This window comes from Electrona antarctica (assembly GCF_951216825.1).
Source record: "Electrona antarctica genome assembly, chromosome: 12".
NCBI classification, from domain to species: domain Eukaryota; kingdom Metazoa; phylum Chordata; class Actinopteri; order Myctophiformes; family Myctophidae; genus Electrona; species Electrona antarctica.
This window is the reverse complement of record NC_136793.1, coordinates 49109761-49134463: the sequence shown is the minus strand read 5'-3', so window position 1 is coordinate 49134463 and position 24703 is coordinate 49109761. Positions and strand designations below refer to the sequence as shown.

Genomic DNA, 24703 nt, shown 5'->3' with positions numbered 1-24703 from the left:
TGACAGCAATGAATTGCTGTCACTTGAAATATCTTTTCAAGTGACAGATTTTTTAGGTCTAGAGGTTTTTAGGACTATAGAGGGTTTGCGCATGCATAAAGTCAATGGCAAATCGAGTGGCAAAGTGAGTTTAATATTGTTAACATTGTTTAATACAATCAGATAAGACTTTTCTGGATGTACAGGCTGTCAAGGCCAAAAAGTAGTTTTTGCCACTCAGTAGGCGTTCCTGCATAACTTGATGTGATGTCACGCGCATACCCTCTATTCAAATGACAGTGTGGTTTTATAAAAACTTGGCCAAATTGTGAAATTATATAGGAAAGAGGTAAAAATTGTGAAAATAACTTATCTACAAACTCATATTGGCTATTTTCACAATATTTATCAGTGGAACCAAGTCAAACTAAATGTACTACCTCAATTCCGACAATTCCAAATGCTTATCAGAATGGGGTTCCCATGCAGTTCAAATATGATTATTTTGGGGGTCATCATGGCCTGAAAAGGTCGAGAACCACTGCTCTACGCATCACACTCAAGATGCTCCAATCACGTCTCTCTCATGGGGTGTGGTTCGTGTGTGCATAAGGTAAAGGTTACACCTGTTTCTATTTGTTATAACTGCCAGTATCCATGTTGGCCGTTATAGGTATTTGTAGGACAGAGAATAACATCGACAACAATTATAATCGCTCTAACATCACGAAGGCCCTAGTGCATTAAGTCCTTCAGCACATCCTGTAGTGTAGTGCATGTTGATATTCATTCCTGGCTATCCACTGCAGTACAGTCTTCAATTCAGGATGGTATTGGGATGACAGTTGATAATATATTCCCTCAACTGAAGTAAAAAATAATTACAGACCAGTAAAAGAAAATGAGCTTTATTTGTTTGTTTTTACAGTCAATGGATATTTCCCCATATTTTGTGTATGCAAGGAGTATTTTATTTTATTTATTTTTACTTTTCTTCTTTCTTTAATGGAGAAGCACATAATATTCAAAAATGTATGCATTTATATTCATGTTAGAAGGCTGGTCCTGTATTTCAGAGAAAGCTAGGCTGAACATTTCAAAAATTAATAGTACTATTTAAATAGTCTTATAGCAACTTGCAAGTCTACTTATGAAATGAAACACCCTTTGTAGGGTGGGGGATGGGGCAGCAGCCCTGATAGCAAATTTACAGTTCATGTTCTCTGTACTTATATACAAGATGAGGGTTAAGGCTAAGATTTACTCAGAGGTGTCAGGCAGATGAATTGTAACGAAATCCCTGATATCTGGCAAATGGCTGGGAGAATATTCTCCAGAGTGCAAAGCATGCCAAGCTGCCTACATGAGCTCCATTAAGAGGACACTGGACAAAATGAGCTCTATCTAGTTTAGCATCACTCACACCAGGCTGTCAATGGGAATACAAGGACCGAGGCGCTGTCAATGCTCTCAATCGTACGTACTATTGGAAGATACACGGCTTACAAATAAATAAATAAATAACCACACAAGCAAACAAAACAGTTTTCAAAGATGGTCGGTGGGCAACACAAGGATTTTTGACTGCATTCAGTGGACAAAATGTATTCAATATATATACCCTACAATTTAGGACATCCAGTTCTGACATTTTTATTTTTCTACAGCTCTTCATAATTGAACATAGCATTTGGCTAAGTCCATAGATGTTTTGAAATGTTTATAGCAAATCCCTTCTCTATGAACCCATTGAATAAAACACACACCAGTAGCATTTTGTTATCCCTTTCCAGAAGTTTCAACTCCCTTTATATTGGCAGCAACCAATTTGAGCTCCATAGGCTACTTTAATTCAAAAACTGGATTATGCTTACAAGTCAGTCCAGCACCAGCATGGGATTATATTTAAACCATTATTACAAGACATACTGTATAACAATCATGTTCATTTCCTATGACCAAAAAAAAAGAAAGCTTTTGTATAAGATATAAAAAAGAAAAGGTTGTGAATATTTCACCTAGGCAAACTTTTTCCTGTAAAGATGTTAATACTAAAACAAACAGACAGACCCATGGATAAATTAGACATGAACGTGAAAGATGAACGTAAGAGTACAATGTGTCATAAGATCAATTACTATGAATTGAATTAAGTTACAATGGCCTATGTTATAACCAATTAAATCATGAACAATACGAAGAATTCCCACAAATACAAAGAGATCTTTGCCTCAAGTAAATATCCCAACATTATTTCAAAATCCTACGGTCTGCAAAGTGTCATGTCTGTTTAAGTTCCCATCTTGGTACTGGAAAAAATGGATCCCCAGCATAACCAAAGGCTATTTCAATTTTCAAAAACAGTAGCATGTACAGTACACGTTTGTCAACAGCATAAAAGCTGTTTAAAAACATTCACATCCAAGTGTTGTTCAAAAAGCAATGAAAACCTGCGGCGATGGTGAGAATAGTGAGCAGAGTCCCATCTCAACAGGAAAATGACAATACTTCCAGAACTGTATATTGTGAACAGTTTGATCAGGGCCTATATGCACAAAGTATCTGAAGACAGTTTGACTCTTTTGTCATAGTGTGGTTTCTAGTTTGTCATGTAAACTGACCACTGATCCTAGATCAGTACCGTTTCTTTGAAGAAGTACAGTACACATGTATGGGCCCTGGTCATTTTTCTCACCATGGGTCACGGTAATGCCGTGATTGGCTAGATACCTGAGCAAGTATATTTAGGTGGCACACGGCTGAGTTGTATGCCAAAGTGAAGCTATATTATGTTCATAACTACAGAAAGAGACATAATACAACAGCAGGAGTTTGTGTACTATAACACCAGCCATGGATGGGAATTTAAAATGGGGTAAGGGCAAGGACAATAGGGCTGAACAATTTTGAAAAAATATCAAATTATGCTTTTTCAGACCAATATTGCGATTCGATTTGTTCTTTAGTGTTTTAGGTCAAGCTATTCTATTATGTATTACTTTAAAGTACAGTAAAATTACATTAGATAGTAAATTAGATAGTAAATAGATATTTCTATGATCATAGTGGTTTTATTGCCCATAACCCAATGTCTCTAGAAGGCAAGCATATTTTACATTACTATTGACAGTTTTCCCAACCAAATGTGTGTATGTATATATATATATATATAATTTTTTTTAATAATTCCAGATTTAAGCAACCTAATGTAGATTAAACTTCCAGGTGATAAGCCCACTTCTATAGCTAATATTCATTTCAGCATGATGAAGCCATGTGCATTGGAATTTAATTCATAAAACAAGTTTTTCTCCAGGGACAATTTTCAGCGAGACAAAGTAAATCCACCCCTTCAACTGCACTACATTAATGTAACTAATAAAATAAAACAAATGTAAAAGGTCGGGTCACTGCTATAGATTACTTGTCTCAATCAACTCGCTGCACATTGATTTGCATAACAATGAAATGAATGGACACAATGGCTTTGTAGAGGGTCACAAAAATGGAAAATTGTCAGTAGAAATATAAAGTATACAACATATGACTTTTAGACATTGAGCTAAACATGCAAAAACATTGTTAGGATGAAAATAATATTGTACGTTATTCAAGGACCACATATAACCTAAACCGCTAGATAGAGAATGAATAGCTTGTTTAAAAGTACTGTTTCCTCTCTTTTATGCTATTCATTGCAGCCAGATCTGATTTGGATCTAGACTCCTAGAGCATCATACATTGCAATTTTGATTATTTTTATGACTGTTCAGCCCTAAAGGAGTGGACATAATTGAGAAAAATGGTAAAGGACATTCCCATTGTCTTTTTCCAATTAAGCCCCACAAAAAGCCAGAGTCAGCTACCTTCTATAGTAGCTTTCCAGTCTCCTCAAAATACACCAAATACCAGTACTGCATCTCACAAATGCCATGTGTATGATAAAACAAATCCTTCTTTATCTCTTTCACATTGTTTTGGGGGCTAGAGAGACAGTATACAAGCAAAAGCAGTCTCTGAATGTGAGCAACAGATCAACTGCTGGTTAACAGCCATGCACCGCATTGTGCTCCACAGTGAACATTCTGCCTCAATTGCACATCTAAATGTCTGAAAACAATAATACAGAAAAGGCCACTGCATACATGGAAATACAGCAACACAAGAAGACATCCAGTGGGACACAGTACCGTTGACAATGAGGGAGACCTCAATCTCCTGCATCAACCAAAAATATTTTACCATTCAGTAACACAATGATATGACATTTATATCCACAGTGATCATGATAAGAGTATGTCGATTAACACTGATAGTAATAATCACGATAGCAGTAGTAATAGATTAAGTCTGAGTGTGTAGGTGGTGATAGTTGTTGTGATGGTGGGTGGCAAAGGACCGTGAGCAGGCTCCTGTAATCCGTATGGGAGGGTGTTCAGGAGTTCATTGGGTCCTGCTCAACAGATTCCATAAAAGTCATGAACAGCACACCGCAGCAGCTCAGCACATGGAAGCCAGGTGGCGCTGTACCTCATTGTACCGCCTCCTCCTTGCCAATAGTGTGTAGTGTAATTAGTTTTTTCCCTCTCTTGCTCATTTGCCTTGCGTTATATCACAAACATCATGTTTCTTTACTTCTTTTTTTTTTTCTCTTTTTATATTTTGATTTCACCAAGTTTCTCACATTGCATACTTCTGTGTCCATTCTCTTGCGAGTCTGTTGTACCTGGGAAAGAAATTGAACACATTGAAGTTCACTTCATACATTTCAATTCTAATAAGAGGAAGATCATTGCAACTCAAGTTAATAAGTCTCAATAAGTCAGAGCCAGACAAGATTGATAGAGGCATACATATTTCGACACTCACTTTTCCCTGTCGGCTTTGTATGTGTGAGCAATCTCTGGTACCAGCGGGTCGTCCGGATTTGGATCACAAAGAAGAGAGCAGATAGACAATAGAACTATAGAAGAAAGAAGATGATTAGAAATAAAAATAAAAACACGTTCGCACAATACATGTATACCGATTATGATTGGCCCGGACCGCTGGCCTAGCGGTCCAGGCACCTATGCTCCAATGTAGCCTAACTCGAGTCGCGATCCCAAAGGCCTTTCCTGCGTGTGACTCCCCATCTCCTGTCCTGTCTACCTACTGTACTATCAATAAAAGGCATAAAAAGGCTAAAACAAAAATCTTTAAAAAATCTATACAATAAATATTAATAATGGAAAAAACACTTAACAGGACTGAGCCAAATGCATCCATGTTCCAAAGCTTTGTTCATTGGAGATTCTAAATTCAGATAGTTCAGCTCTGCTTTTAGCCTCTTTATTTGTGCATGCATGCGTGTGTGTTTTTCTCCAGTGCAGAGTTTATGCAGCAGGCATGTATAGTAGCCAGGGTTTGACATAACATTTTTGAGGCACTTGTCCTTCGAACGAGCACATTTCCCATTCACTTGTCCGAGCACAAAAGACACTTGTCCAGACCCCGAGAACATGCATACATTTTAAATCAACTAACTGTAAGTTGGTTTTGGTGAATACATGTTTGTATTCTAAATACACAGTCATAGATCGGTCCTATTAGAAGAATGACCTCAACTTGTAGCACTGTGTGTGCACTCACCCAATAATTAATTGCTAAGACGGAGTCTTTTTCGGGACTAGTTTCATATTCATTTGAAAGTTCTGGCAGAAAACGTGTATTTAGTCAAATATCTATTTCCACAAGCTGCACACAGACGTCATCTTCTCTGATGAGGGGCCCGGAATGAGTGCAGGACTGAACATATCAAAAACTTCCTTTAGGAGGGATGCACACGCAGATTACTGATTAGACACACCAACGGACCAACATGCGGTCAAACATGCGCTGCTCCCATGCCTGCGGTTAGGGTTTGAGGTAGATTGTCGGTCTAATGACAGTCGGACCAATAGTATGTCTAAACTAAAGCCTGTACCCCTTTAGGAAGCACAAATGTATGGGGCACAAAAGGTGTGATCAATTTCCCCACACGAATCGCAACATATCTGTCAATTGTGTGCCTCATACGTTTGTGCTTCCCAAACATTGACTGTTCCCAAAGGGAAGTTTTCTCAGGCCAACTTTTCCTTGTGGATCCTTCCTTTTACTTAACACGTTTTCTGCCAGATCTTTCAAATGGATATGAAACAAGGTCAATATCTGACTCCAAGTCTTAGGAATTAATTATTGGGTGAGTACTGAGTACACAGGCAGTGCTACAAGTTTAAATGCAGACGTGGTCAGTCTGCTAACTGTGTGCGGATAGGTTGCAAAAGGGGTGAAGTGGCCCTTTAATAAAAACAATACTTCTGGTTTAATAAACACCCATAGTGGGTAGAAAAAGATAAGGATCAATCAGTGCTATTCAAATAGCACTACATAAAAAGGTAAATGCACACATAATCAGGTTAGCTTATCAGTCATGCCAGCTTCCAGCATAACATAACATGTTACGTATGATGATTACGAGCGACATGCTTTGGTGTAATAAACCAGTGATGTAGTTCATGCCAACGTTCACCCACACTGTTTCACAGAGAGGATAACAGTGACATCAACTATGTGGGGCTGGAGGGCTTGGGCCCCCCGTGAAGAATTTGTAACTCCTCTTTTGATCATCCATTACTACTGTTATACAGGCGCGTAGCGTGGATGAAATTATTAAGACTAGCGCATCTCCGGCCGATGGGTGTGAACGGTTTTGCCGACTTGCTAATGGAGGACCATTTAAAACAACAAAGGTGGCTTGCATGCTGTGGTTTGCTAACAGAAATTTGCATGCACAAAGGCTGCCAAAGTAGGCTATCTTTTGTTGTTTTTTCGCCACCTCTCTTCGAAGTTAGACTGGGCAAGCTCTAAACTGACCCTACGCCGGTGTATGGTGCTGAAATGTTGAAACAAGTCATGAAACAAGTCATTTGTTCGTTGTGAACTGAAATCGTACCACTGTGTTTATTACAAACCGTAAATAAAAGTACCCAACGAATAGAAACAACTTTGGGTGTGGGGTGCGCCGCGGTGCGTGGCAGGCCCCCATGACAATTATAAGAACTCTTCGTCTCTGGAGGATAACACTGTTACAGTGCCAGCTTCCCTGGATGTGTTCATCTCACGCATGTGCCATTCATCCATGGATAGGCCGTGCACCGTTTTACCATGGAAAATTTAAGTTTATCCTGCGCATGCGCCATTTATCCATGGACTAAACATTGGTGCCCGTGCAAAGGTGTGCATGCACCATATGTCCATGGACATATGCAGTTGTTGTTGCACATTGTTCTGAATTTGGTGTTGTATGCCCAGTGCCCACGGCTTGGGCAAGTTCATTTGGACCACCCTCAGCTTAAAAAAAACAAAACACGGTACTCATAATTACTGGGTATAGGCTGGTTATCTTTGGAAAGTTTAGGGTACTGAAAGCAAACTTTAAAACATATATGTAAAATGTGTATGCAAGTAAATAGTGTTATTTTATTTAACGCAACATTTGGTTGACTAAATATATATTGCTTACTGCAATATTAGGAAAATAAATTATACTCATGCCTGCCAATAAATCAATGTTTTGTTAAACAATCCAATACAAACTCTTTTCTGGATTATGGGACCACGGATCTTGGACAGAGATAAATTGTCAGGCATGGACAGGCATGATGACATTAATAAATCCCATTGCTGGATCAAAATACCAAATATTTACTGTAAATATTCCCCGTCATGACCTACCTTTTGATACAGTTAGCGCAGGTGACCACTGTGATCGCAATATATCCAGACAGATACTTCCGTTGCTGTTGATGTTAGGATGGTAGATCTTTGTTGTGAATGCAACCTGTGATGGAACAGTAACAGAATTGTGTTTTATGCAGGTAATAATGTATTTTAGATTAGCAGATTTCTAGTTTTTTACTAGTAGTAAGAGCACAATAGATGAAGGGAGAGTATTAAGTGTCGATATATATATATATATATTAATAATAAAGTAATAACCAGTAAGACGCCCTAAAGGGCGAGGTCACGGCTGCACTAATAACTTTGGGGCAGGCCCGTCTGCCCCAAGAGTTTGAATGGACAGGTGGGCCTGTTGAGAACTCTAGTTTTTGCTGGCTGCTGGGCGCGGCTGCACTAATAAGTTTGGGGCAGGCCCGTCTAGAGTTTGAATGGAGAGGTATAAGTCAAAAGGGAGACATCGAAGAGGAAGGATGGATGGGGAAGGATCAACATATGGAATATCAGAACAGGTTGACATATATATATATATATATATATATGGAGATCTGAGGTCAGATGTAGAGTTGCTGGCCAATATTGATGGCATCAGGGATCTCCATATATGGGCTTAACTGCGACAGCAGGTCGCATTTACTATGACATCCCTGATGATGTCATGTGATGTCACGATGACCTGGGCACCATATATGGTGGCTGATGTCACGTGATGTCACGATGACCTGGGGGCTTTCCTGGTGTGACACAGACAGGAAATGCAATATTCCATTTTGGAAAATGTTCACCTACAATGACAGCAGTCCATTTGACTTACTTTTGGTGGTTTGAAGGGGTAATCTGTGGGGAAGTGAATGGTGAGGAAAAACACGCCACCTTGATAAGGGCTGTCATTCTGTTAAAATAATGTAAAAACATGGTAGTTAGTTAGATAACTCAGTAATACTCATAATATATAATATCACCTACATAATGTACTTGGTATAACTGAACAGTTAGATTCACTTACTGGGCCCATTATTGTCGCTTGCCAATGAAACACTGAAAAAAAAGGAGGAAAATACAGGCTATAATAACATGACATCTAGTCAAGGCATGTATTCACGCTACATTGCAATAACACAACTGCACACAACTAGTGTGGGTGGCCTCGGTCAAAACAAACAACCCCCGATTCAGAATACATTCTGAGAATAAGTGTGCCTCTCAAGAAACCAAGCACTGTATACACATATATGAAGTAGTGAAATTATGTTTATGCGTTAAGATGAAGAATTGATTGCGTTGTTGTTACTCACAGTCATCTCCAACTGGTCCAGCAGAACACTGTGCAGGTGGGTCCCGCTGTAGATCTGTGAGTTCCTATCCATAATAAAATTAAGACAGTAAAACAGTGTCTCCACCATTAATTCTCCACAATTAATTACCCATCACTAATCTCATTAGACCCTTATGGGGCAGCCGCAGGCATTGAATTCTGGCTATTTTAAACTGTGTAATAAGTAAAAACATCTTCACTCTAATTATTGCCCAAGTACGAGATGAAGGTAAAACCTGTGCTTAAGCCCTTTACTCAAACTGAATGAGAAACAAAAAAACATGGGAGATCTTTTTGCTAGGCAATAAACAGAGTTTAACTGTGTATATGCAACTTTGACATTCAGTCTATTTTTTTTTACAAAGAAGATGCCTTTGGCAAGTAGACAAATGTTTAAAAGGAAATTTCCACCACCAAAATATACTACGCTATTCCTCTTGTGCTGGGCTGGCAATTTCGAACACAACTTCAAAACAATACTGTTATTTTAAAACTCCAGCTCTAATCAATCACCTGTTGTCATGTTGATGACATCATATTTATAACATCGGTCTTGCCAAAATACAGATGGCAGGACAGTGAATCTGAAGTATGAATTCCCCCCAAAAACGTGAAAAAGCACACAAAAAATATTCACAGACGGGGATTTACATCCTTGGCCTACTCTACTGGCAGCGAGCACAAGACCTTTGGCGCTGATCACTGATCAGTCAGAGAAATAGACACACAAATACATTACACACCCTCTTCTAGACAGCTCAGCTCACACAGTAGGAGTACATCAGATTTAATTTGAAACTAATAATAACTCACAACTTTAGTCTAAGTATTAACTCCACCAATGAAGTACTACTGTCCCCCGTCTGTTTGTCTGCCCACTTGCCTGTCTGTTAGGAACAGATTTGCTCAAAATTTGGTTGGTCCTGGCCTGGGCCAATCAAGAACTGGTAACCCTTTTTACACAGACAGACTGGTCAAGTAAAGAGGGGTGTGTGGCGGTGTGGATTAGCAAACTGCCACCTTGGAGGAGATCTGTGTTCTGACTGAGCATATTTTGTAGTTATTGATAAGCCTTTCTTAAATAGATCTTCAAATAGGTCCATGTCAGGTCTCCTGTTGCAGGCCCAAATATTGCATTTAATTTAATTTTATGTTGTATAATTATAATTATGTAATCTGCCATGTACAAAGCTTTTTAGTTGGTTATTCATTTGATCATTGTTTGTGAACTGTCATGTCGGAATGAAAGTAAAGGTGTCCTTGTAAGTCCATATGGGCTGGTCTTCCTTGGAAGCGTGACACTTAAATAAAGAAAAATCAATCAATCATATAACCAGTTTGAATGGTTAAAACTACTTCCTTGAGAATGGAGAAATATAATAATTTAAAATGAATGTTACGCAGCTTTGGCCATTTCAGTGGCAGCCATGATCAGTCCACATTAATTATGTGACTGTTGCCAAGTAGCTGGTGGTAGCTGAGTAAGCAAATATATATAGGCACAGTAAAGACAAGTTAATCTAAAAAATAAAATAAAACGTTAGTATGACAAACAGCTCATTGGCTTGTCATATCAGTAAACATTTCAAAATGTGACCTATTCCTGCTTACTAAACCATTTATGCCAAGTTGCCAACAATACCAACACAAAACTATTATCTAAAAAGAAAACTAGAATTTCTTGTGTGAATTATTACAACTCTTTCGCATGATGCCTGTCCATTCTGTTATATAAATACACACACACACACACTGGCCTGCTCCAGTGCCCCATTTGCCATCCCATATATGGCAACGTTGACGTTGGGATTCAATTTTGGCAACATGCAAACAGCTGTCAAGCAACAAGCACGACCATCTTCGTGGTAAACCTCCACAACAGTTGACAAGATAACAATTTGTATTGTAAATTATAGATGTCACTTGTCAACCAATCAGATCCCTTAAGTCCCCACTAAAATAATGCGTACAACTGGACCACTCTTAATTGTAGCGTGGTGGTGATGATAAAGTCAATGTTAATGTTGTGACTCACTTGCAAGTTGCCACAGTTTAGTGGTAAAGCAGTACGTCTTGTTTAGCTCGTCTTTGTCTAATAATTAATACTTCTTTGCACTACCATGTCCTCTTAAACTTACGTGTTTTCAACTGAAACGCGTCGCCAAAAATGACGTATTTTCGGCAATAAATCAATCAATCCTCAACAGAGGAAAGCGGCGCGTCGCCAGCTCTAGAAGTAGAAAATACATATTTTTTACGTATTTATCGAGTAACATAATCGTGCGAATAAGACACATTCTTTCCCATCGACACGCTCGTGCCAGTAAGTATAATAAATGTGCAACTGTCAAGTATTTTGGGGCACATACACCACCACACAAAGCAAAACAGCGACCAAGTCCTAGTCGAGCTACGGGGAATTTATCAAGAATATTTTCATCGAGTGCCTCGCGTTAAAAAAACGCTCTAGTCAGAAACGAGAACGTGTTCTTCTATTAAAGGACACAAAACAAAAAAATCATATAAAGCACAAACAATATATCGAGCACTCACTACTCACCTTTTGAATTCTTTTCAACGCCATTACTGAAATGGCTATGCTTGCTTGCTAGCTAGCTTGACAGCTAACAGTTAGCACTTGACACCATACGATTTGGGTTTCAGCTAGCTTGCTTTCAAATCACACCTGATGGCCAAGGAACGCGCCGTGGAGCACACTGCTGGGTGAGTCTGAAGTTTCAAGCACAACAATCTCTCTACGTTTCAAATGTTTGATCAATTCTTGTTCTTTTACTTCAGCTTCTTTACAACCACAGCAAACCAGATAATAATTCACTGCCTCTGTCTCCTACTCTTCTTCTCCTTCTTCGTGATGCCTTGCAGGCTTGGAAATATCGCGTTGTTACGAGAGTTGACAAATGGCCTCCATGATTGTAGTTCAACCGTCAAAGCCTAATTTTATCCCATATACACATGGCGACCCCCTATTCTTGAATTCTTCGGCTATTTTCGGCGATTTGGTGTAGTAGACTGAGACCCAGAAGAGGGATAAAATAATAGGGGGAAGAGTCTACAAATAAAACGGAAAGTATGTAGGAACTTGTAAACGTTTTTAAACTGTTAATTGTCCGTAGGAGTGATAGGACCTCAATAGATGTCCACAAAGATTTTTTTTGTGCACAGTATCCTTTTAGAGTAGACCAAGTGTATGGGTCTGACTGTACTGGTGCTGTTTGCGTTTCTTTCTAATAAAGTATACTATTCAATCAATCAATTACAGTATAGGCAGAGTTAATTACACTCCATTTGACTGGCTACAATCAGGGCCAGAGCCGATTATCTATGAGGGGCCCCCATCATCATGCTACCCAGAATGGACACTGTCCATTGATTGGACAGTCGGGCAGGCACGCAAACACAGTAGTAGACCTACTGCAGTTGTAAGGAATGTGTGGGTCAAGAAAGCACCTGTGGGATTTGTCTAAAAGGTCTGTCAGATTATCTCGCACTATAGACTACTCAGGTAGTCAAGGGCCCCTGGGCATTGGCCCCATTGGCCTGGTCTAGAATTTGTCCATGGCTACAATGCCTCTGAAGAAGAATGGTTTTGGAGTCTGAATAGTATTCAATGAATACAGTATGCCCATCACCAGGTTCTTTATTATTGTCTCCACCAGGCCGAAGGTATGGGGAGAGAGTATGTTTTGCACTCCGTCCGTGTGTGTGTGTCCGTCCGTGTGTCCGTCCGTGTGTGTGTGTGTCCTTCCGTCCGTCCGTTACCAGCTAATCTCCGGCACCGTTAACCCGGTCGATGCCAAACTTTGCACACACACTCCCTGGATGCCAACGATGAACCTCTGCCCCACATTTTCCAGAACGGCCTGTTATAGCGCCACCATGAGGCAGCTTTTCACATTTTTACCTAAAACTGCACCGATCTGCGTGAAACGTTGCATGCACGCTCCCTAGAGGCCAAGGACAAACCGTTGACCTGCATTTTCCGCATCTGCCTTTTATAGCGCCACCAGGAGGCCGACTTTTGTAAAACACATTTTTTGATATTACTCCTCCAGATTCTGTCCAAAACTCTCACAAATCGTTACACACTATCTCTATGGTCATGTGCTCAAGGCGAATCTGTCCCATATTTCATATTCCATCCTAATTGGCTATAATTAGCTTTCAGAGTTTGCAAGATTTCCCCGTTTTGAACAAAAGCCTCAAATCATGAACGCAGCATGCAATTTACGTGAAATCTTTCACACATTTTCTTACTAGGCTGAGGATTATATACCACCCTTTTCACATTGACCTGTTATAGCGCCACCAACAGGTTGAGTTTTGCAAAACACATTTTTGGAACAAAATGCCTCAAAAACATGTTTATATTAATCCTAAACATTTTGCCAAACATCTCATCCTATCCTCCTGGTGGAGACCTGTGCCCAGAAGGGCACTTTTTCTAGTTTCACATGTTTCCAAACAAGTGGACTGACATTGTCCCCAAAATACTTCTCATATAAGCAACGTTATTAAGGGGACACATGTTGGACTTGGATCAACTCCTCACTGGTCAACAAAAACACCTTGAAGACCCTAACAGGAGCCCTCATACAAGGTTTCTTCGACTATGCATGCACCTCTTGGTACCACCAGAGGCGGTCTTACCATTGGGCTAGGGTGGGCTGCAGCCCGGGGGCCCCCGACTGGGGGGGGGGCCTCCAAATAAAATGATTTAATGATTATTTGAAATTGTAAAGTATTGCAATCCAACTCAAGTGAGATTTATGTTTAGTTATTGTATATTTAGTATTATGGTTAAAACATTGAGAGCTTCTGCTCTGCTGTCTGCACTGCAGACAGTGACGCTGTGTTGTGGGGTAGCTGTGGAAACCCCTGCCAATGTCGCCTGCCTGCCTGCCTGCCTGCCTGCCTGCCTACCCCAAAATTACAGCGAAATTAAAACAAAATACGCCAATTTTTTCACCGTGCAGCCCAGGGGGGCCCTGAAATGTTGTCTAGCTCCGGCCCTGGGTACCACAGCACCTCAAAGGCCCTTAAAACAAGGCTACTTCATGGTCAGGGGGTTGAGGCTACTACTGGGTCTCACCCCCCGAACCCACTTCACCCCTGCCCACTTTGACAGGCTGGAATGGCTTAGGGTTGACGACAGAGTACAGCATCTTGCAATGGGTCTGGTCCACAAGATTCGATACACCGCCAAGATACCCATGTACCATTGTACCTGTCTAAATACTTCCTTAATGTCAATGAAGTCCACACCCACAACACCAGAGGGAGTTCAACAAATCATGTGCAACCCAGATTCGGCACAAATGAGGGATTAAATTAATTTTGCTCCTATGCCACAAAAATGTGGAACGCCCTACCAACTGTCATTAAGACATGTGAATCCCTTGACTCCTTCAAAACCGCTCTCAAGGGGGCACAGTGGCACAGTCGGTAGTGCTGTCGCCTCACAGCTAGAAGGTCCTGGGTTCGATTCCCGCTGGGGACACTGTGGGTGCTGGGGGCGTGTTCTCTCCTCCGCGTCATCAGTGCCCATACCCGAGGCGGGGTTGGCAAAAGGGCCTTTCTGTGTGGAGTTTGCATGTTCTCCCCGTGTCCCCTAGGGTATACCCTCACAAAAAACATGCAGTAAGCCTGGTCTCTAAACTACCTCCCCCTGGCCAGCCAGGGCGCCTGATGGAGGAGAAAGGAACTGGTAGGAATAACGTTCCTTCCACGCGTTACGTCCGTCCGGGGAAACTCCCCCCTGTCAGGTGAAAAGGAGCAGCTTGGACTCATCATGCATATAAGGAAGCTTGAGGTCAGTCCACTGCCCCCCAGGTTGGCAGAGGAAGTGTAGCGCCGGCCCAATCGGTGGCGTAACCGTCTGGGCACCCGACTGGTAATCCAGTCGCAGTGTGCCACGGGTTCGACTCCCGAGCTCGACACGGCCTTTACTGCATGTCTTCCCCCATCTCTCTCCCGTTTCCTGTCAGCCTACTGTCTGTCCCTTCAAAAACCAATAAAAGGCGTAAGCCGCAAAAAAAATATCTTAAAAATAAAATAAAAATAAAAAAGGAAGTGTAGCGCCCAGGATTACATTAGATAATTGACACTGGGTGAAAAAATGGGTTGCAAAATCATGGGAAGAAAATTACAAGTTAGTGTTGCACAGCCTAACACACAGACACACACAGGCCAGGGAGGAGGGCTTGTACAGTACGTACAGCACAAGTACAGTACAGCACCACTCACTTCAGACTGGTCTGATTTTACCTCCTTTATGATAATTTCCTGTTTTTGGCTAGAAGTGTATATTTCTATGTCTCTACTCTCTAATTGTTATGATGAATTGAAAACGGTGGACCCTTTTGTAAACAAGTGTAATGCTTTATGGTGTCGTCCACTCACAGTTAACAGTTTTTGTATTGAGTTGTGCTTGAAATGTACTGTAATTCTGCAAACTGTTAATAAATAAATCAATCAATCAAAAATGGCTTGACTGAAATGTGGAACCGGTCATTGACTGAAGTTTAATTGCTAATTATACGGTTCCAATATTATATTTATTATTATATTTTTATATTTTGAAATTATTTAAGGCTTATTATGTCACATGATCAATCATTCAAATCATCACCGGCTTTTACATTTCCAATGGGTGATTGTTCCAAACTACATACAGAAAGTGAATATTATGATCAGTCGAATACAGCAGTGATTCAAAACCTTTTGAATTTCAAGATGCCATTACGGACCCCTAAGAGTACATTTGGTTATCATTGAATCATCTAGGGACCCCCTGAAACCCCCCCCCCCCAAGCACATCTGCGGTCCATGGACCCCTTGGTGAGACCCACTGGATTACGGTGTTTACTGAGTGACACTATTGTTTACCAATTGCCATTACATTACTCTTCAACAATACGTGAGGGTGTATGACCACAAGATGTCACTGTGTGAAAAGACGAAGAAGTGGAATTGCCACGTCCAAAAACTTCATGACCAGAGAAGTAGGTTTATTCAGCCCACAGCTCAGTCATAGTAACGAATGACTGCTGGGAAAATGTATGTGAAAAACATTTTGTCCACATATTAGATGAATGAATAAGCAGGAGTAGTCATGAGATTATTTTTGTATTAGTTCTATCTATCTATCTATCTATATATCTATCTATATATATCTATCTATATACATATTAGATAGATAGATAGATAGATAGATAGATAGATATTATATATAATTATTATTATTGTTGTTGTTATTATTTTATTTGACTGTTTAGTAGAAATTTGCATACACTGAATCAGCAATTGCCAAGAAATCAAGCGCACGTATTCTATATCGCCCTTTCAAAGACTGTAATGAAAGACTATAGAATTCTTCATTCAATACCCAATCATTGTAAAGGCATATTCATCTGAGTCAGCTGCGTGCTCCAATTTCTGCACAGCCTTGTCTTGCAAAAGCCTCATGAGCTTCCCTTTATATGTCTTAAACAAGGGTGAAAAAAGAGCTCTCATTATTTTAGTGAGTATCCATGAATGGGTAGCAGTGTTCATTCTTCTTAAATGGCTGATTCAATGTCAGGTTGAGGATCCTATCGTCAATGTGACACTGAGAGGGAGCATTTTCCTTTGGAAGGCTGGAGATTCTTCCAGATAATATCTTATTGTTTGCTCATCTCTGTGCTCTCAATGACCTGACTGTCCTCAGGGGCTGCCTGTAATCAGATTCAGCCAGCAGTAGAGCTAGCAGTTTGAGTCTTGTGGAGCGGGGGCCTTGTGTTCCTAGTTTGTCTACTTGGAAAAGGCCATTTATCAGCATGAGGTTTTCAGGCTCAGTCAAGCCCACACGTTGTTGGCCCGGAGCCTTGGCTCACAACGCTTCCCACAGTCATTTTACTGTAGTTTTTCCTCTGAAATTTCAAAGTGCACTGTTTTGTTAACTGCTACTGTATATGCACTTCAAACTCTGGGGGGTTTGTGACTCCAGGCCACAAGAGAGCCCTTCATAGTTAGCAGGAACTGCTACTACCAGGAGTGTTAACCACGTTTACCCTGGCGTCAAACCACTTTCAACCAGGTGAAAGTGGTGAAAAAGCACTTTTTTGCAATTTTAAACAGGGTTTAAGAGTGATATGAGCTGTACAGAGATAAAGGAGGAAACTCCAAGGCAACTTGTCCATGCATATACAGTAAAATCCAATATTAATTTAACTCTGAAAGTGTAAATCATTTTACACTTTTGTTTAATTAACACGCTGCAGGTTTTACTCTGCACTCTCTTTGTGTCTTGGGTATCTCTTCTCACTGGGCTGTATAGGGAAATCCCCACCTATCCCCTGTACTTGAGGTTTTAGTTACAGAAGGGACTGGCGCCCCAAGATCCAAACTGATGTATGAGCCAAGGTGTGGATGCATCAGCAATGGGAGGATATGGGTCGGGGTGGGGGCTTAGTTGACCTATCCGGTGCTGCACAAGAGCGTAGCCTAGTTTTGTAATTTGAGATCACGCACTAAGCACAGTGTATTACTGATCTGTCTTTCTCCATCACATGGATCATCTCTGGTGGACTCTGTATTGTGCAAACTCAATTTATTGTGCGTCAGACATACTAAAAGCTCTAGCTTAGTTTTTGCATTATCGTCTCTGTGATACGTTTCCCATGGTTGCCATGACAAAGCACATATGCTGACGATAATTTACACAATTATCTTAAATGGGTCCTGCTGATGTCTGAATTATCCAATAAAAGCACAACAAATTAACGCTGAGCACAGAATGGCCTCTGAGAGTCCCTGGAGGTGCTCTACCTTCGGCCAGTCTGTCAGCTTTCTAAGAGCCCTCGCATGAAACAAAGATCCATTGTTCTCACATACTAAGAGATATTTGTACACTCTCTGTATCAATAATGTTCTTGATTTGATTATACACTCAGGCAATATGCGTATGCAGTTCTCATGTTTGCAGTGAAGTCAGCAGCCTTACACAAGCCCATAATTCTCGAGTTACGGAATTGCAAAAAAGGCATTATGTATAGACTAGACTAGTGCAATCACTTTTTCATGGCTCATTTCCTCGGTTGATTTGATTTGGTGTGTCATTGTTTAGGTGGCAGCTGACAGCCGTTTTACCCAGAAGGAGATATCTAAATCTTGACTTTAAACATTCCTATTCCAGTTGCTGCCCTGGTCAGTCACTAAGGATGCAGGATGAGCACTTACAGTAGCCTCCCCTTTTCTCCATATCTGTGGAAATGAATACCATATGTTACATGAGTATGTTAGCCTGCTTTCCTTTCCAGGGTCAGTGGCAAGTTCAGATTTGCAGAGCTTGTTGCAAACCTATGACACAACAGTGCAAACATTTATAGCCTCAAGGATATATTCATTAAGTGGCATTATTTTCTTTAACTGTGGCTGGCTGTAGTCAATTGATCAAATTAGTTAACTGGTGAAGAGGGCTCTTGTATAGAATTAAGTTTTTTTAGTGAAACACTGACCTATTTTCATATAATTAAAAATCTCCAGACAAGGCTATATCCCCAGCTTGAGATAACATGTGGTTAATTTGTTCAGCTCAATGATGTCTTTAAATTAGTTTAACTTGGGGCTCAGTTCAGGTTGTTTGCTGAAAGATTTTCTGAATACGAATGTCGCCAACAATGGTGCATTGTAATAGTAAATAACACACATTTTAGCATTTTTCCCTTCCCCGTGTTTATTTGCAGGACCCTGTGGTGTCGTAGGACAACATAGTTCTGTTGCTGTGACCTTGTGTTTGGTTGGTTAACGTTTCTTTGTTTGTCATATTGGAACGCTCCGTTACTAAAGAGCAAGGAATTGAATGAGAACACAGTGGGCCAAGTCACCATTGTCTATCACCTCTGACTGAGCCACCCTTATCACACTGTGTGGTGGAATGAGAAACGCAACACATAAAGTCATAAAGAACCAGTAATCCTTAGGGGATAAGTACTTAAACAACCATCCCCAGAGCCCCCTTTGTCTGCATGATTCACCTCAGGTCTGGCACGTTGATTGACAGCTATAGCAACTGTTTTACTGTGCTGCTCTTGAAATGAGTGGTCCCCAGAGACTTGAGGTAATAACAAGTCTGGAATATTGTCTAAAATACGCTTATTACCGTCTCTCTGTGTGTAACCATTTATTAAATGTGTTCCAGCTGTTTGAATTTCTATGACAAATTTAGGTTTTTCACAGTTTGTCGAGCTTCCTTGAGAGACAAAGGAGGGATTTCCTCTGAAATGGACAGGCGGTGGTAATGCCAACGAACAGGCTTAGTGCTGTTATCAGATAGAACGTCAGCCTCCGCATAAACAAATATGAGGACGTTGAAATGCATTATGCAATGATAAAAATATCAACCAACTTTGCCAGCGATTGGATGTTGCCTTACATTTAAATGGCCAATAAATATTGCGATTCATATTTCTGGGGACCAACTTTGCCAATCAATCAGAGCAGCGTACTCCCAAAAATCGAACCAATCAAAGCAGTGTATTGCCGAAAACCTAAGAAGGACCAATGAGGCCAGACGGCTGGACACAGAGACCGACCTCGGCCTTTCATCGTGCAAGTTCATTACTTTTCAGGGACACTTTGCTCTTCAACAGCCCAGAGACTATACAGTATATCTATCTATGAATTAACGAAACCTGTCTGTCTGCCTGCCTGCCTGCCTGCCTGCCTGCCTGCTTGCCTGCCTGCCTGCCTGCCTGCCTGCCTGCCTGCCTGCCTGCCTGCCTGTCTGTCTGTCTGTCTGTCAGTCAGTCACGGGTATAGCTCAGGCACTGTCTGACCAAACAACCTCCAACTTTGTGTTTGTCTCATATGACCTGAGGATGTGCAGTGCAACGAGTGGCAATTTGTGTCGGACCAACAGTTTCCGAGAACCGAATGTTTGTATCTGTCTGTCCTCTGTCTGAATCTCAGTGTGTTTTACTTTTGGGGAGTGTGGGCACCAACTTCCCTCCGGCTTAAATGATTGGCCTAGCCTCTTGTCAGACGGACCAATGGAGATGGTGAGGATGCAAGGAGTAGAGGTGGCGAAGGTGAACGAATTGAAATGCCCGGGGTCAACTATCCAAAGTAATGGGGAGCGTGGAAGAGAGGTGAAGAATAGAGTATACAAGCAGGTTGGAACAGATGGAGGAAAGTGTCAGGAGTGATTTGTGACAGAAAGTTACAAGCAAGAGTGAGAGGGAAGATGTATAAGACAGTAGTAGTGAGTAGCCATGCTGTATGGCTTGGATATGGTGACAGTGTATAAGACAGTAGTAGTGAGTAGCCATGCTGTATGGCTTGGATATGGTGACAGTGGCATGTGCACTGACAAAAACACAGGACGTGGACCTGGACATGACAGAATTGAGAATGTTACGATTCTCATTATAAGACCGGAACAGAACGGACTGCATCAGAGAATCAGAAGACTTGAGCATAAAGCAAAAGAGGCGAGGTTGAGATGGTTTGGCCATGTGCGGAGGAGGGACGAGGGGTATATTGGGAGAAGGATGCTGAAGATGGAGCTGCCAGGCAAGAGGAGAAGAGGAAGGCCCACGAGGAGGTTTATGGATGTGGTGAGAGGACATGCAGGTGAGGTGGCTGGAATCGGAGTGACCGACGAAGATGCAGAAAACAGAACCAGATGGAAACTTAATCTGCCGTGGCGACCGAGATGGCAAATAGCCGAAAGAAGAAGGAGGAGAAGAAGTTAATTTAATTTACTTTATTTAAATTTAATTTAATCTATTGTTATTAAAAAATAGTTATTTCAATGAAATAATTTTGGGGAAAACTATTTTTTTCTCCCGAATTTTCAAAAATAGCAGATCTACACAGGTAACTGGGATGTTTCATCACAGTCTTGTTGTCTTGACTCCATTAAACTAAATCTCTACACTGAAGGACCTTAAATAAAGACATACAAAGGACACAAACAGGGACCAGTGGCCTACACAGCGGAGCATTGACCAAAGGAAATCAGGATGTTTAGTATTAAATGGTCAGTGACAGAAGCAGTGACCTCACTGTATTGATGCTGTCCTTGAAACCAGGTAGAGAGACAGGCCTGTTTATATTGAATAAAAACAACAACGGTGGACATGGTTCATTTACTTTCTGAGTCAAGTACAAAGGTAAAGTGACCTGCGTACAATAGAATAAGCTCAGGACCGGAGAATGGGAGAAGAGAACTGTCAGAACTCTGTTCAGTTGATTGCTTCAGACAACTGTAATATTTAATGACTTAGGATGATGAAAAATGTCCTCGGTAGTAGCTTTTGCTAGTAGCGCACACGCACGCACAGACAGACAGACACACACACACACACACACAAAAGAAAAAACATTTACAATTTTTTTTACAAACAGCTGTGTCATTCGTCCACCACTCTTTACTGGGAAAATAGATTTGGTTGTTTAGATGAGGGAGGGATAAGAGTGTAAGGTAACAAATTGTGTCTGTTATTTATTTACCAGAATTATGTTAATATTTGTGTGTGTGTGTGTGTGTGTGTGTGTGTGTGTGTGTGTGTGTGTGTGTGTGTGTGTGTGTGTGTGTGTGTGTGTGTGTGTGTGTGTGTGTGTGTGTGTGTGTGTGTGTGTGTGTGTGTGTGTGTGTGAAAGTATAAGTGAGTGGGACACGGGGGCCTGTCCATCCTGCTGCATAATAAACAGTTTGTTTCCCAGGAGCACCCCTCATGTTCCTGTTGTTGGCTCCGTCGCCACTCACTGGGAAACGTCCTGGCCTCTATTGTGCACGGGGTCAGGGGTCACAGGATGCTCCTAAAGGCCCAAAGGGGGAGGTAAGAGGTTGGATTTGAGGTATGATAAAGAGCCCCCCCCCGCTCCCGACCCCAGTTTAAAAACAAAACTCCAAAATTGGTCCCTTTTTGTCTCTCTTGTCGTGCCATCCTTCACTCTAAAACACATTCATTTCAAGCATTTCAGGAAACTAAGTCAGGGTTTTGAAAGCACAATGGGAGGACTGACCATTTTAATACTAAACATCCTGATTGCCTTTGGTCAATGCTCCGCTGTGTGTAGGCCACTGTTCCCTGTTTGCGTCCTTTGTATGTCTTTATTAGGTCCTTCAGTGTAACGATTTTCCTTTAATGGAGGGCATAGTATGCATGCTTTCCCATGGAAGTATGAGGAATTCATTCTGACCAGCAAATTAGGGGTAAGGCGTATCATTAAAGAAACGGGGGGGAAAAACACAGCTAAGAAAGCTCTATTTGTATCTTGTCACACAATGTTCAGCCAACCTCCGCCACAGTGAGCCCAGACTGACCAAAAGCTATGATATCCACCGCAGTGGATGTGCTCACATTGACAACGACTACTATAGCCTTTCAACAGATAAATATTGTTTTTACCGCTAGATTAAGAATGGCATTTTAGAAAATCAGAATGGAGACACTCCTGAGGCTATACAGGATAGCAGGTGCTGAGGTGTGTGTGTGTGTGTGTGTGTGTGTGTGTGTGTGTGTGTGTGTGTGTGTGTGTGTGTGTGTGTGTGTGTGTGTGTGTGTGTGTGTGTGTGTGTGTGTGTGTGTGTGTGTGTGTGTGTGTGTGTGCGTGCGTGTGCATGCGTGTGCACGTGCGCCTACAGGATAGCAGGTGCTGAGGTGTGTGTGTGTGCCTGCGTGCCTGTGTGCGCGTGTATGTGTGTGTGCGCCTGCATTCGTGCGTGCGTCCGTGTGTGTGTGTGTGCTCTTGTGCATGTGTTGCGAAGTTGCGTGTATATGTGTGCCTAACAGCCTGTATATGACATTTCCTGTAAAGTTATTCCGTTTATTTTTGAAGACTTTGAGAAATATTCTCTTACGTTCTGTTTATTGCACTTGAACTAAAGAGATTTAGGGCCCTGAAGCGCGGTCCACTGCCCAGTGTACTGAGGGACTGGGATGAGACATTACACTTCTCTCTGGACATTTACAGACAGACACACATTCATCTTTTTTATGATGCAAGGGCCACATCTTTGAACAATATACCAGATGCTCCCTCCATAGCATATTGTCATCTTATTACCTGTCTTTTAGTGGCAAGCCATTCATAGTCATTTTTGCAGTGCCTTCAGACAACAGTAATGTGATGTTTGTGTATTATTTTAATACATTTAGATTTTTTTTTTTTATCACTCATTTCCAAATCAGTTTGAAACACGATGTACGGTGCAGAAATGCAGCAAAACATAACGGGGGCCAGTGGTTCACCGTGGTGGAAAAAGTACTTGCATGTTTTATTTAAATATAAGTATCAATACTGCTATGTACAAATACTCTGTTACAAGTTTTGAAATATATTAAAATCTTTTGAAAATAGCAGATCTACAAGCTCACAATGCGTCAAATGCATAAAGGTTGAATGGCCGAAATGTATATAGGGCTGAAGTGGGTTATGTATATTTGTAATAATAATCAGAATCCACAAAGTAACTAGTAACTTAAGTTTTCAAATAAATGTAGTCGAGTAGTAGTACAATATTTGCATCCGAGATGTAGTGGAGTAGAAGTAAAAGTACTGGAAATTGGAAATAGTCAAGTAAATCACAAATACCTCAAAAGAAGTACAGCACTGAAGTAAATGTACTTAGTTACTTTCCAGTTTCCACCACTGCCTTCAGGGGTCCTGACTTTGTAATAACATTATTATTGCAACAGCTACTGTACAACTAGTCCCTAATTTGGGAATGTAATCATCAGCGAAATGTTTAATATATATTTTAATAATAATAATAATTTTCACAAATTGTCCAAAAATAGCAAAATATAGGTTATCTACAAGCTCACATAAATGCGTCACTACACGTGAGCTTGTATGTCTGCTATAGAATACAGGTGTGCCTTGAGATTGCGACTTGCCCATTGGTGTGCCCTCGGCATTAAAAAAAGTATAAAAGCCATTGCTTTAGGCTACATACTTCGATCAGTGGCTACTATAGGCTGCTGCTATCCTTTGCATTCAAAAAGGCTTTCCAAAAACGTGTTGAGCACTGCTCAATGACTGCGCCTTATTTTTAACCTTGTCCTTGTATTTCTGACAACTTAGAATTGTAGCTGTAAAGTGAGACGTCAACGGTAATGCGATCGACGTTTAGGTGTTACACGCCAACCGTGATCTTCACTTTTCTAACCACGGGCAATTCTGAATATAATGCTCATAGTTTGAGTTACATACTCTGCATTTTCCCCCGGGCCTGACCCTCACCCCCCAACCTGCCCTATCGTATCAGGTTAGGAGTTACTGGAGCAGGGAGGTGACAGCTGGAAATGGTTTTGGGGGGGGGGGGGGGGGGGGGGCTTGGGATAGTTTGTTTTCAGACCAGGCTTTGGGGGGGAATGAGCAGGGAGAGGTGGATGACGGACGCGTGTATGTTAAGCCATCGGTTCGACAGTGCTGCTCTCCTCTTGGTGTTAATAACTGCGCGATGTCACTAGTGAACATTTATATAGCACAGAATGTCAGGTTGGCTCCGACGCATCACCCCCTGTGAGCAGGCTGTGTGTGCTGTCCTGGCATGCCAGCAATGTGCCACTATATCCAAGCCAGTTAGACACTGTGTGCTTTGAATTTTCCTGGAGCACTTTGACCCTTCGTGCCTTAATT

General features: G+C 41.2%; 1 protein-coding gene across 1 annotated transcript; it reads right to left on the bottom strand.

Annotated features, from left to right (window-relative positions):
* Nucleotides 1-3251: 3251 nt before the first annotated feature.
* ube2d4 (ubiquitin conjugating enzyme E2 D4) lies at nt 3252-11990 on the bottom strand. The gene is made up of 7 exons (XM_079517301.1): nt 11613-11990; nt 9033-9096; nt 8744-8775; nt 8552-8629; nt 7735-7840; nt 4849-4942; nt 3252-4705 (listed from the first exon to the last, which is right to left on the bottom strand). The coding sequence occupies exons 1-7, from the start codon at nt 11634-11636 to the stop codon at nt 4660-4662; spliced, it is 444 nt and encodes a 147-aa protein (XP_079373427.1). The 5' UTR covers nt 11637-11990; the 3' UTR covers nt 3252-4659.
* Between the last annotated feature and the right edge of the window lie 12713 nt (nt 11991-24703).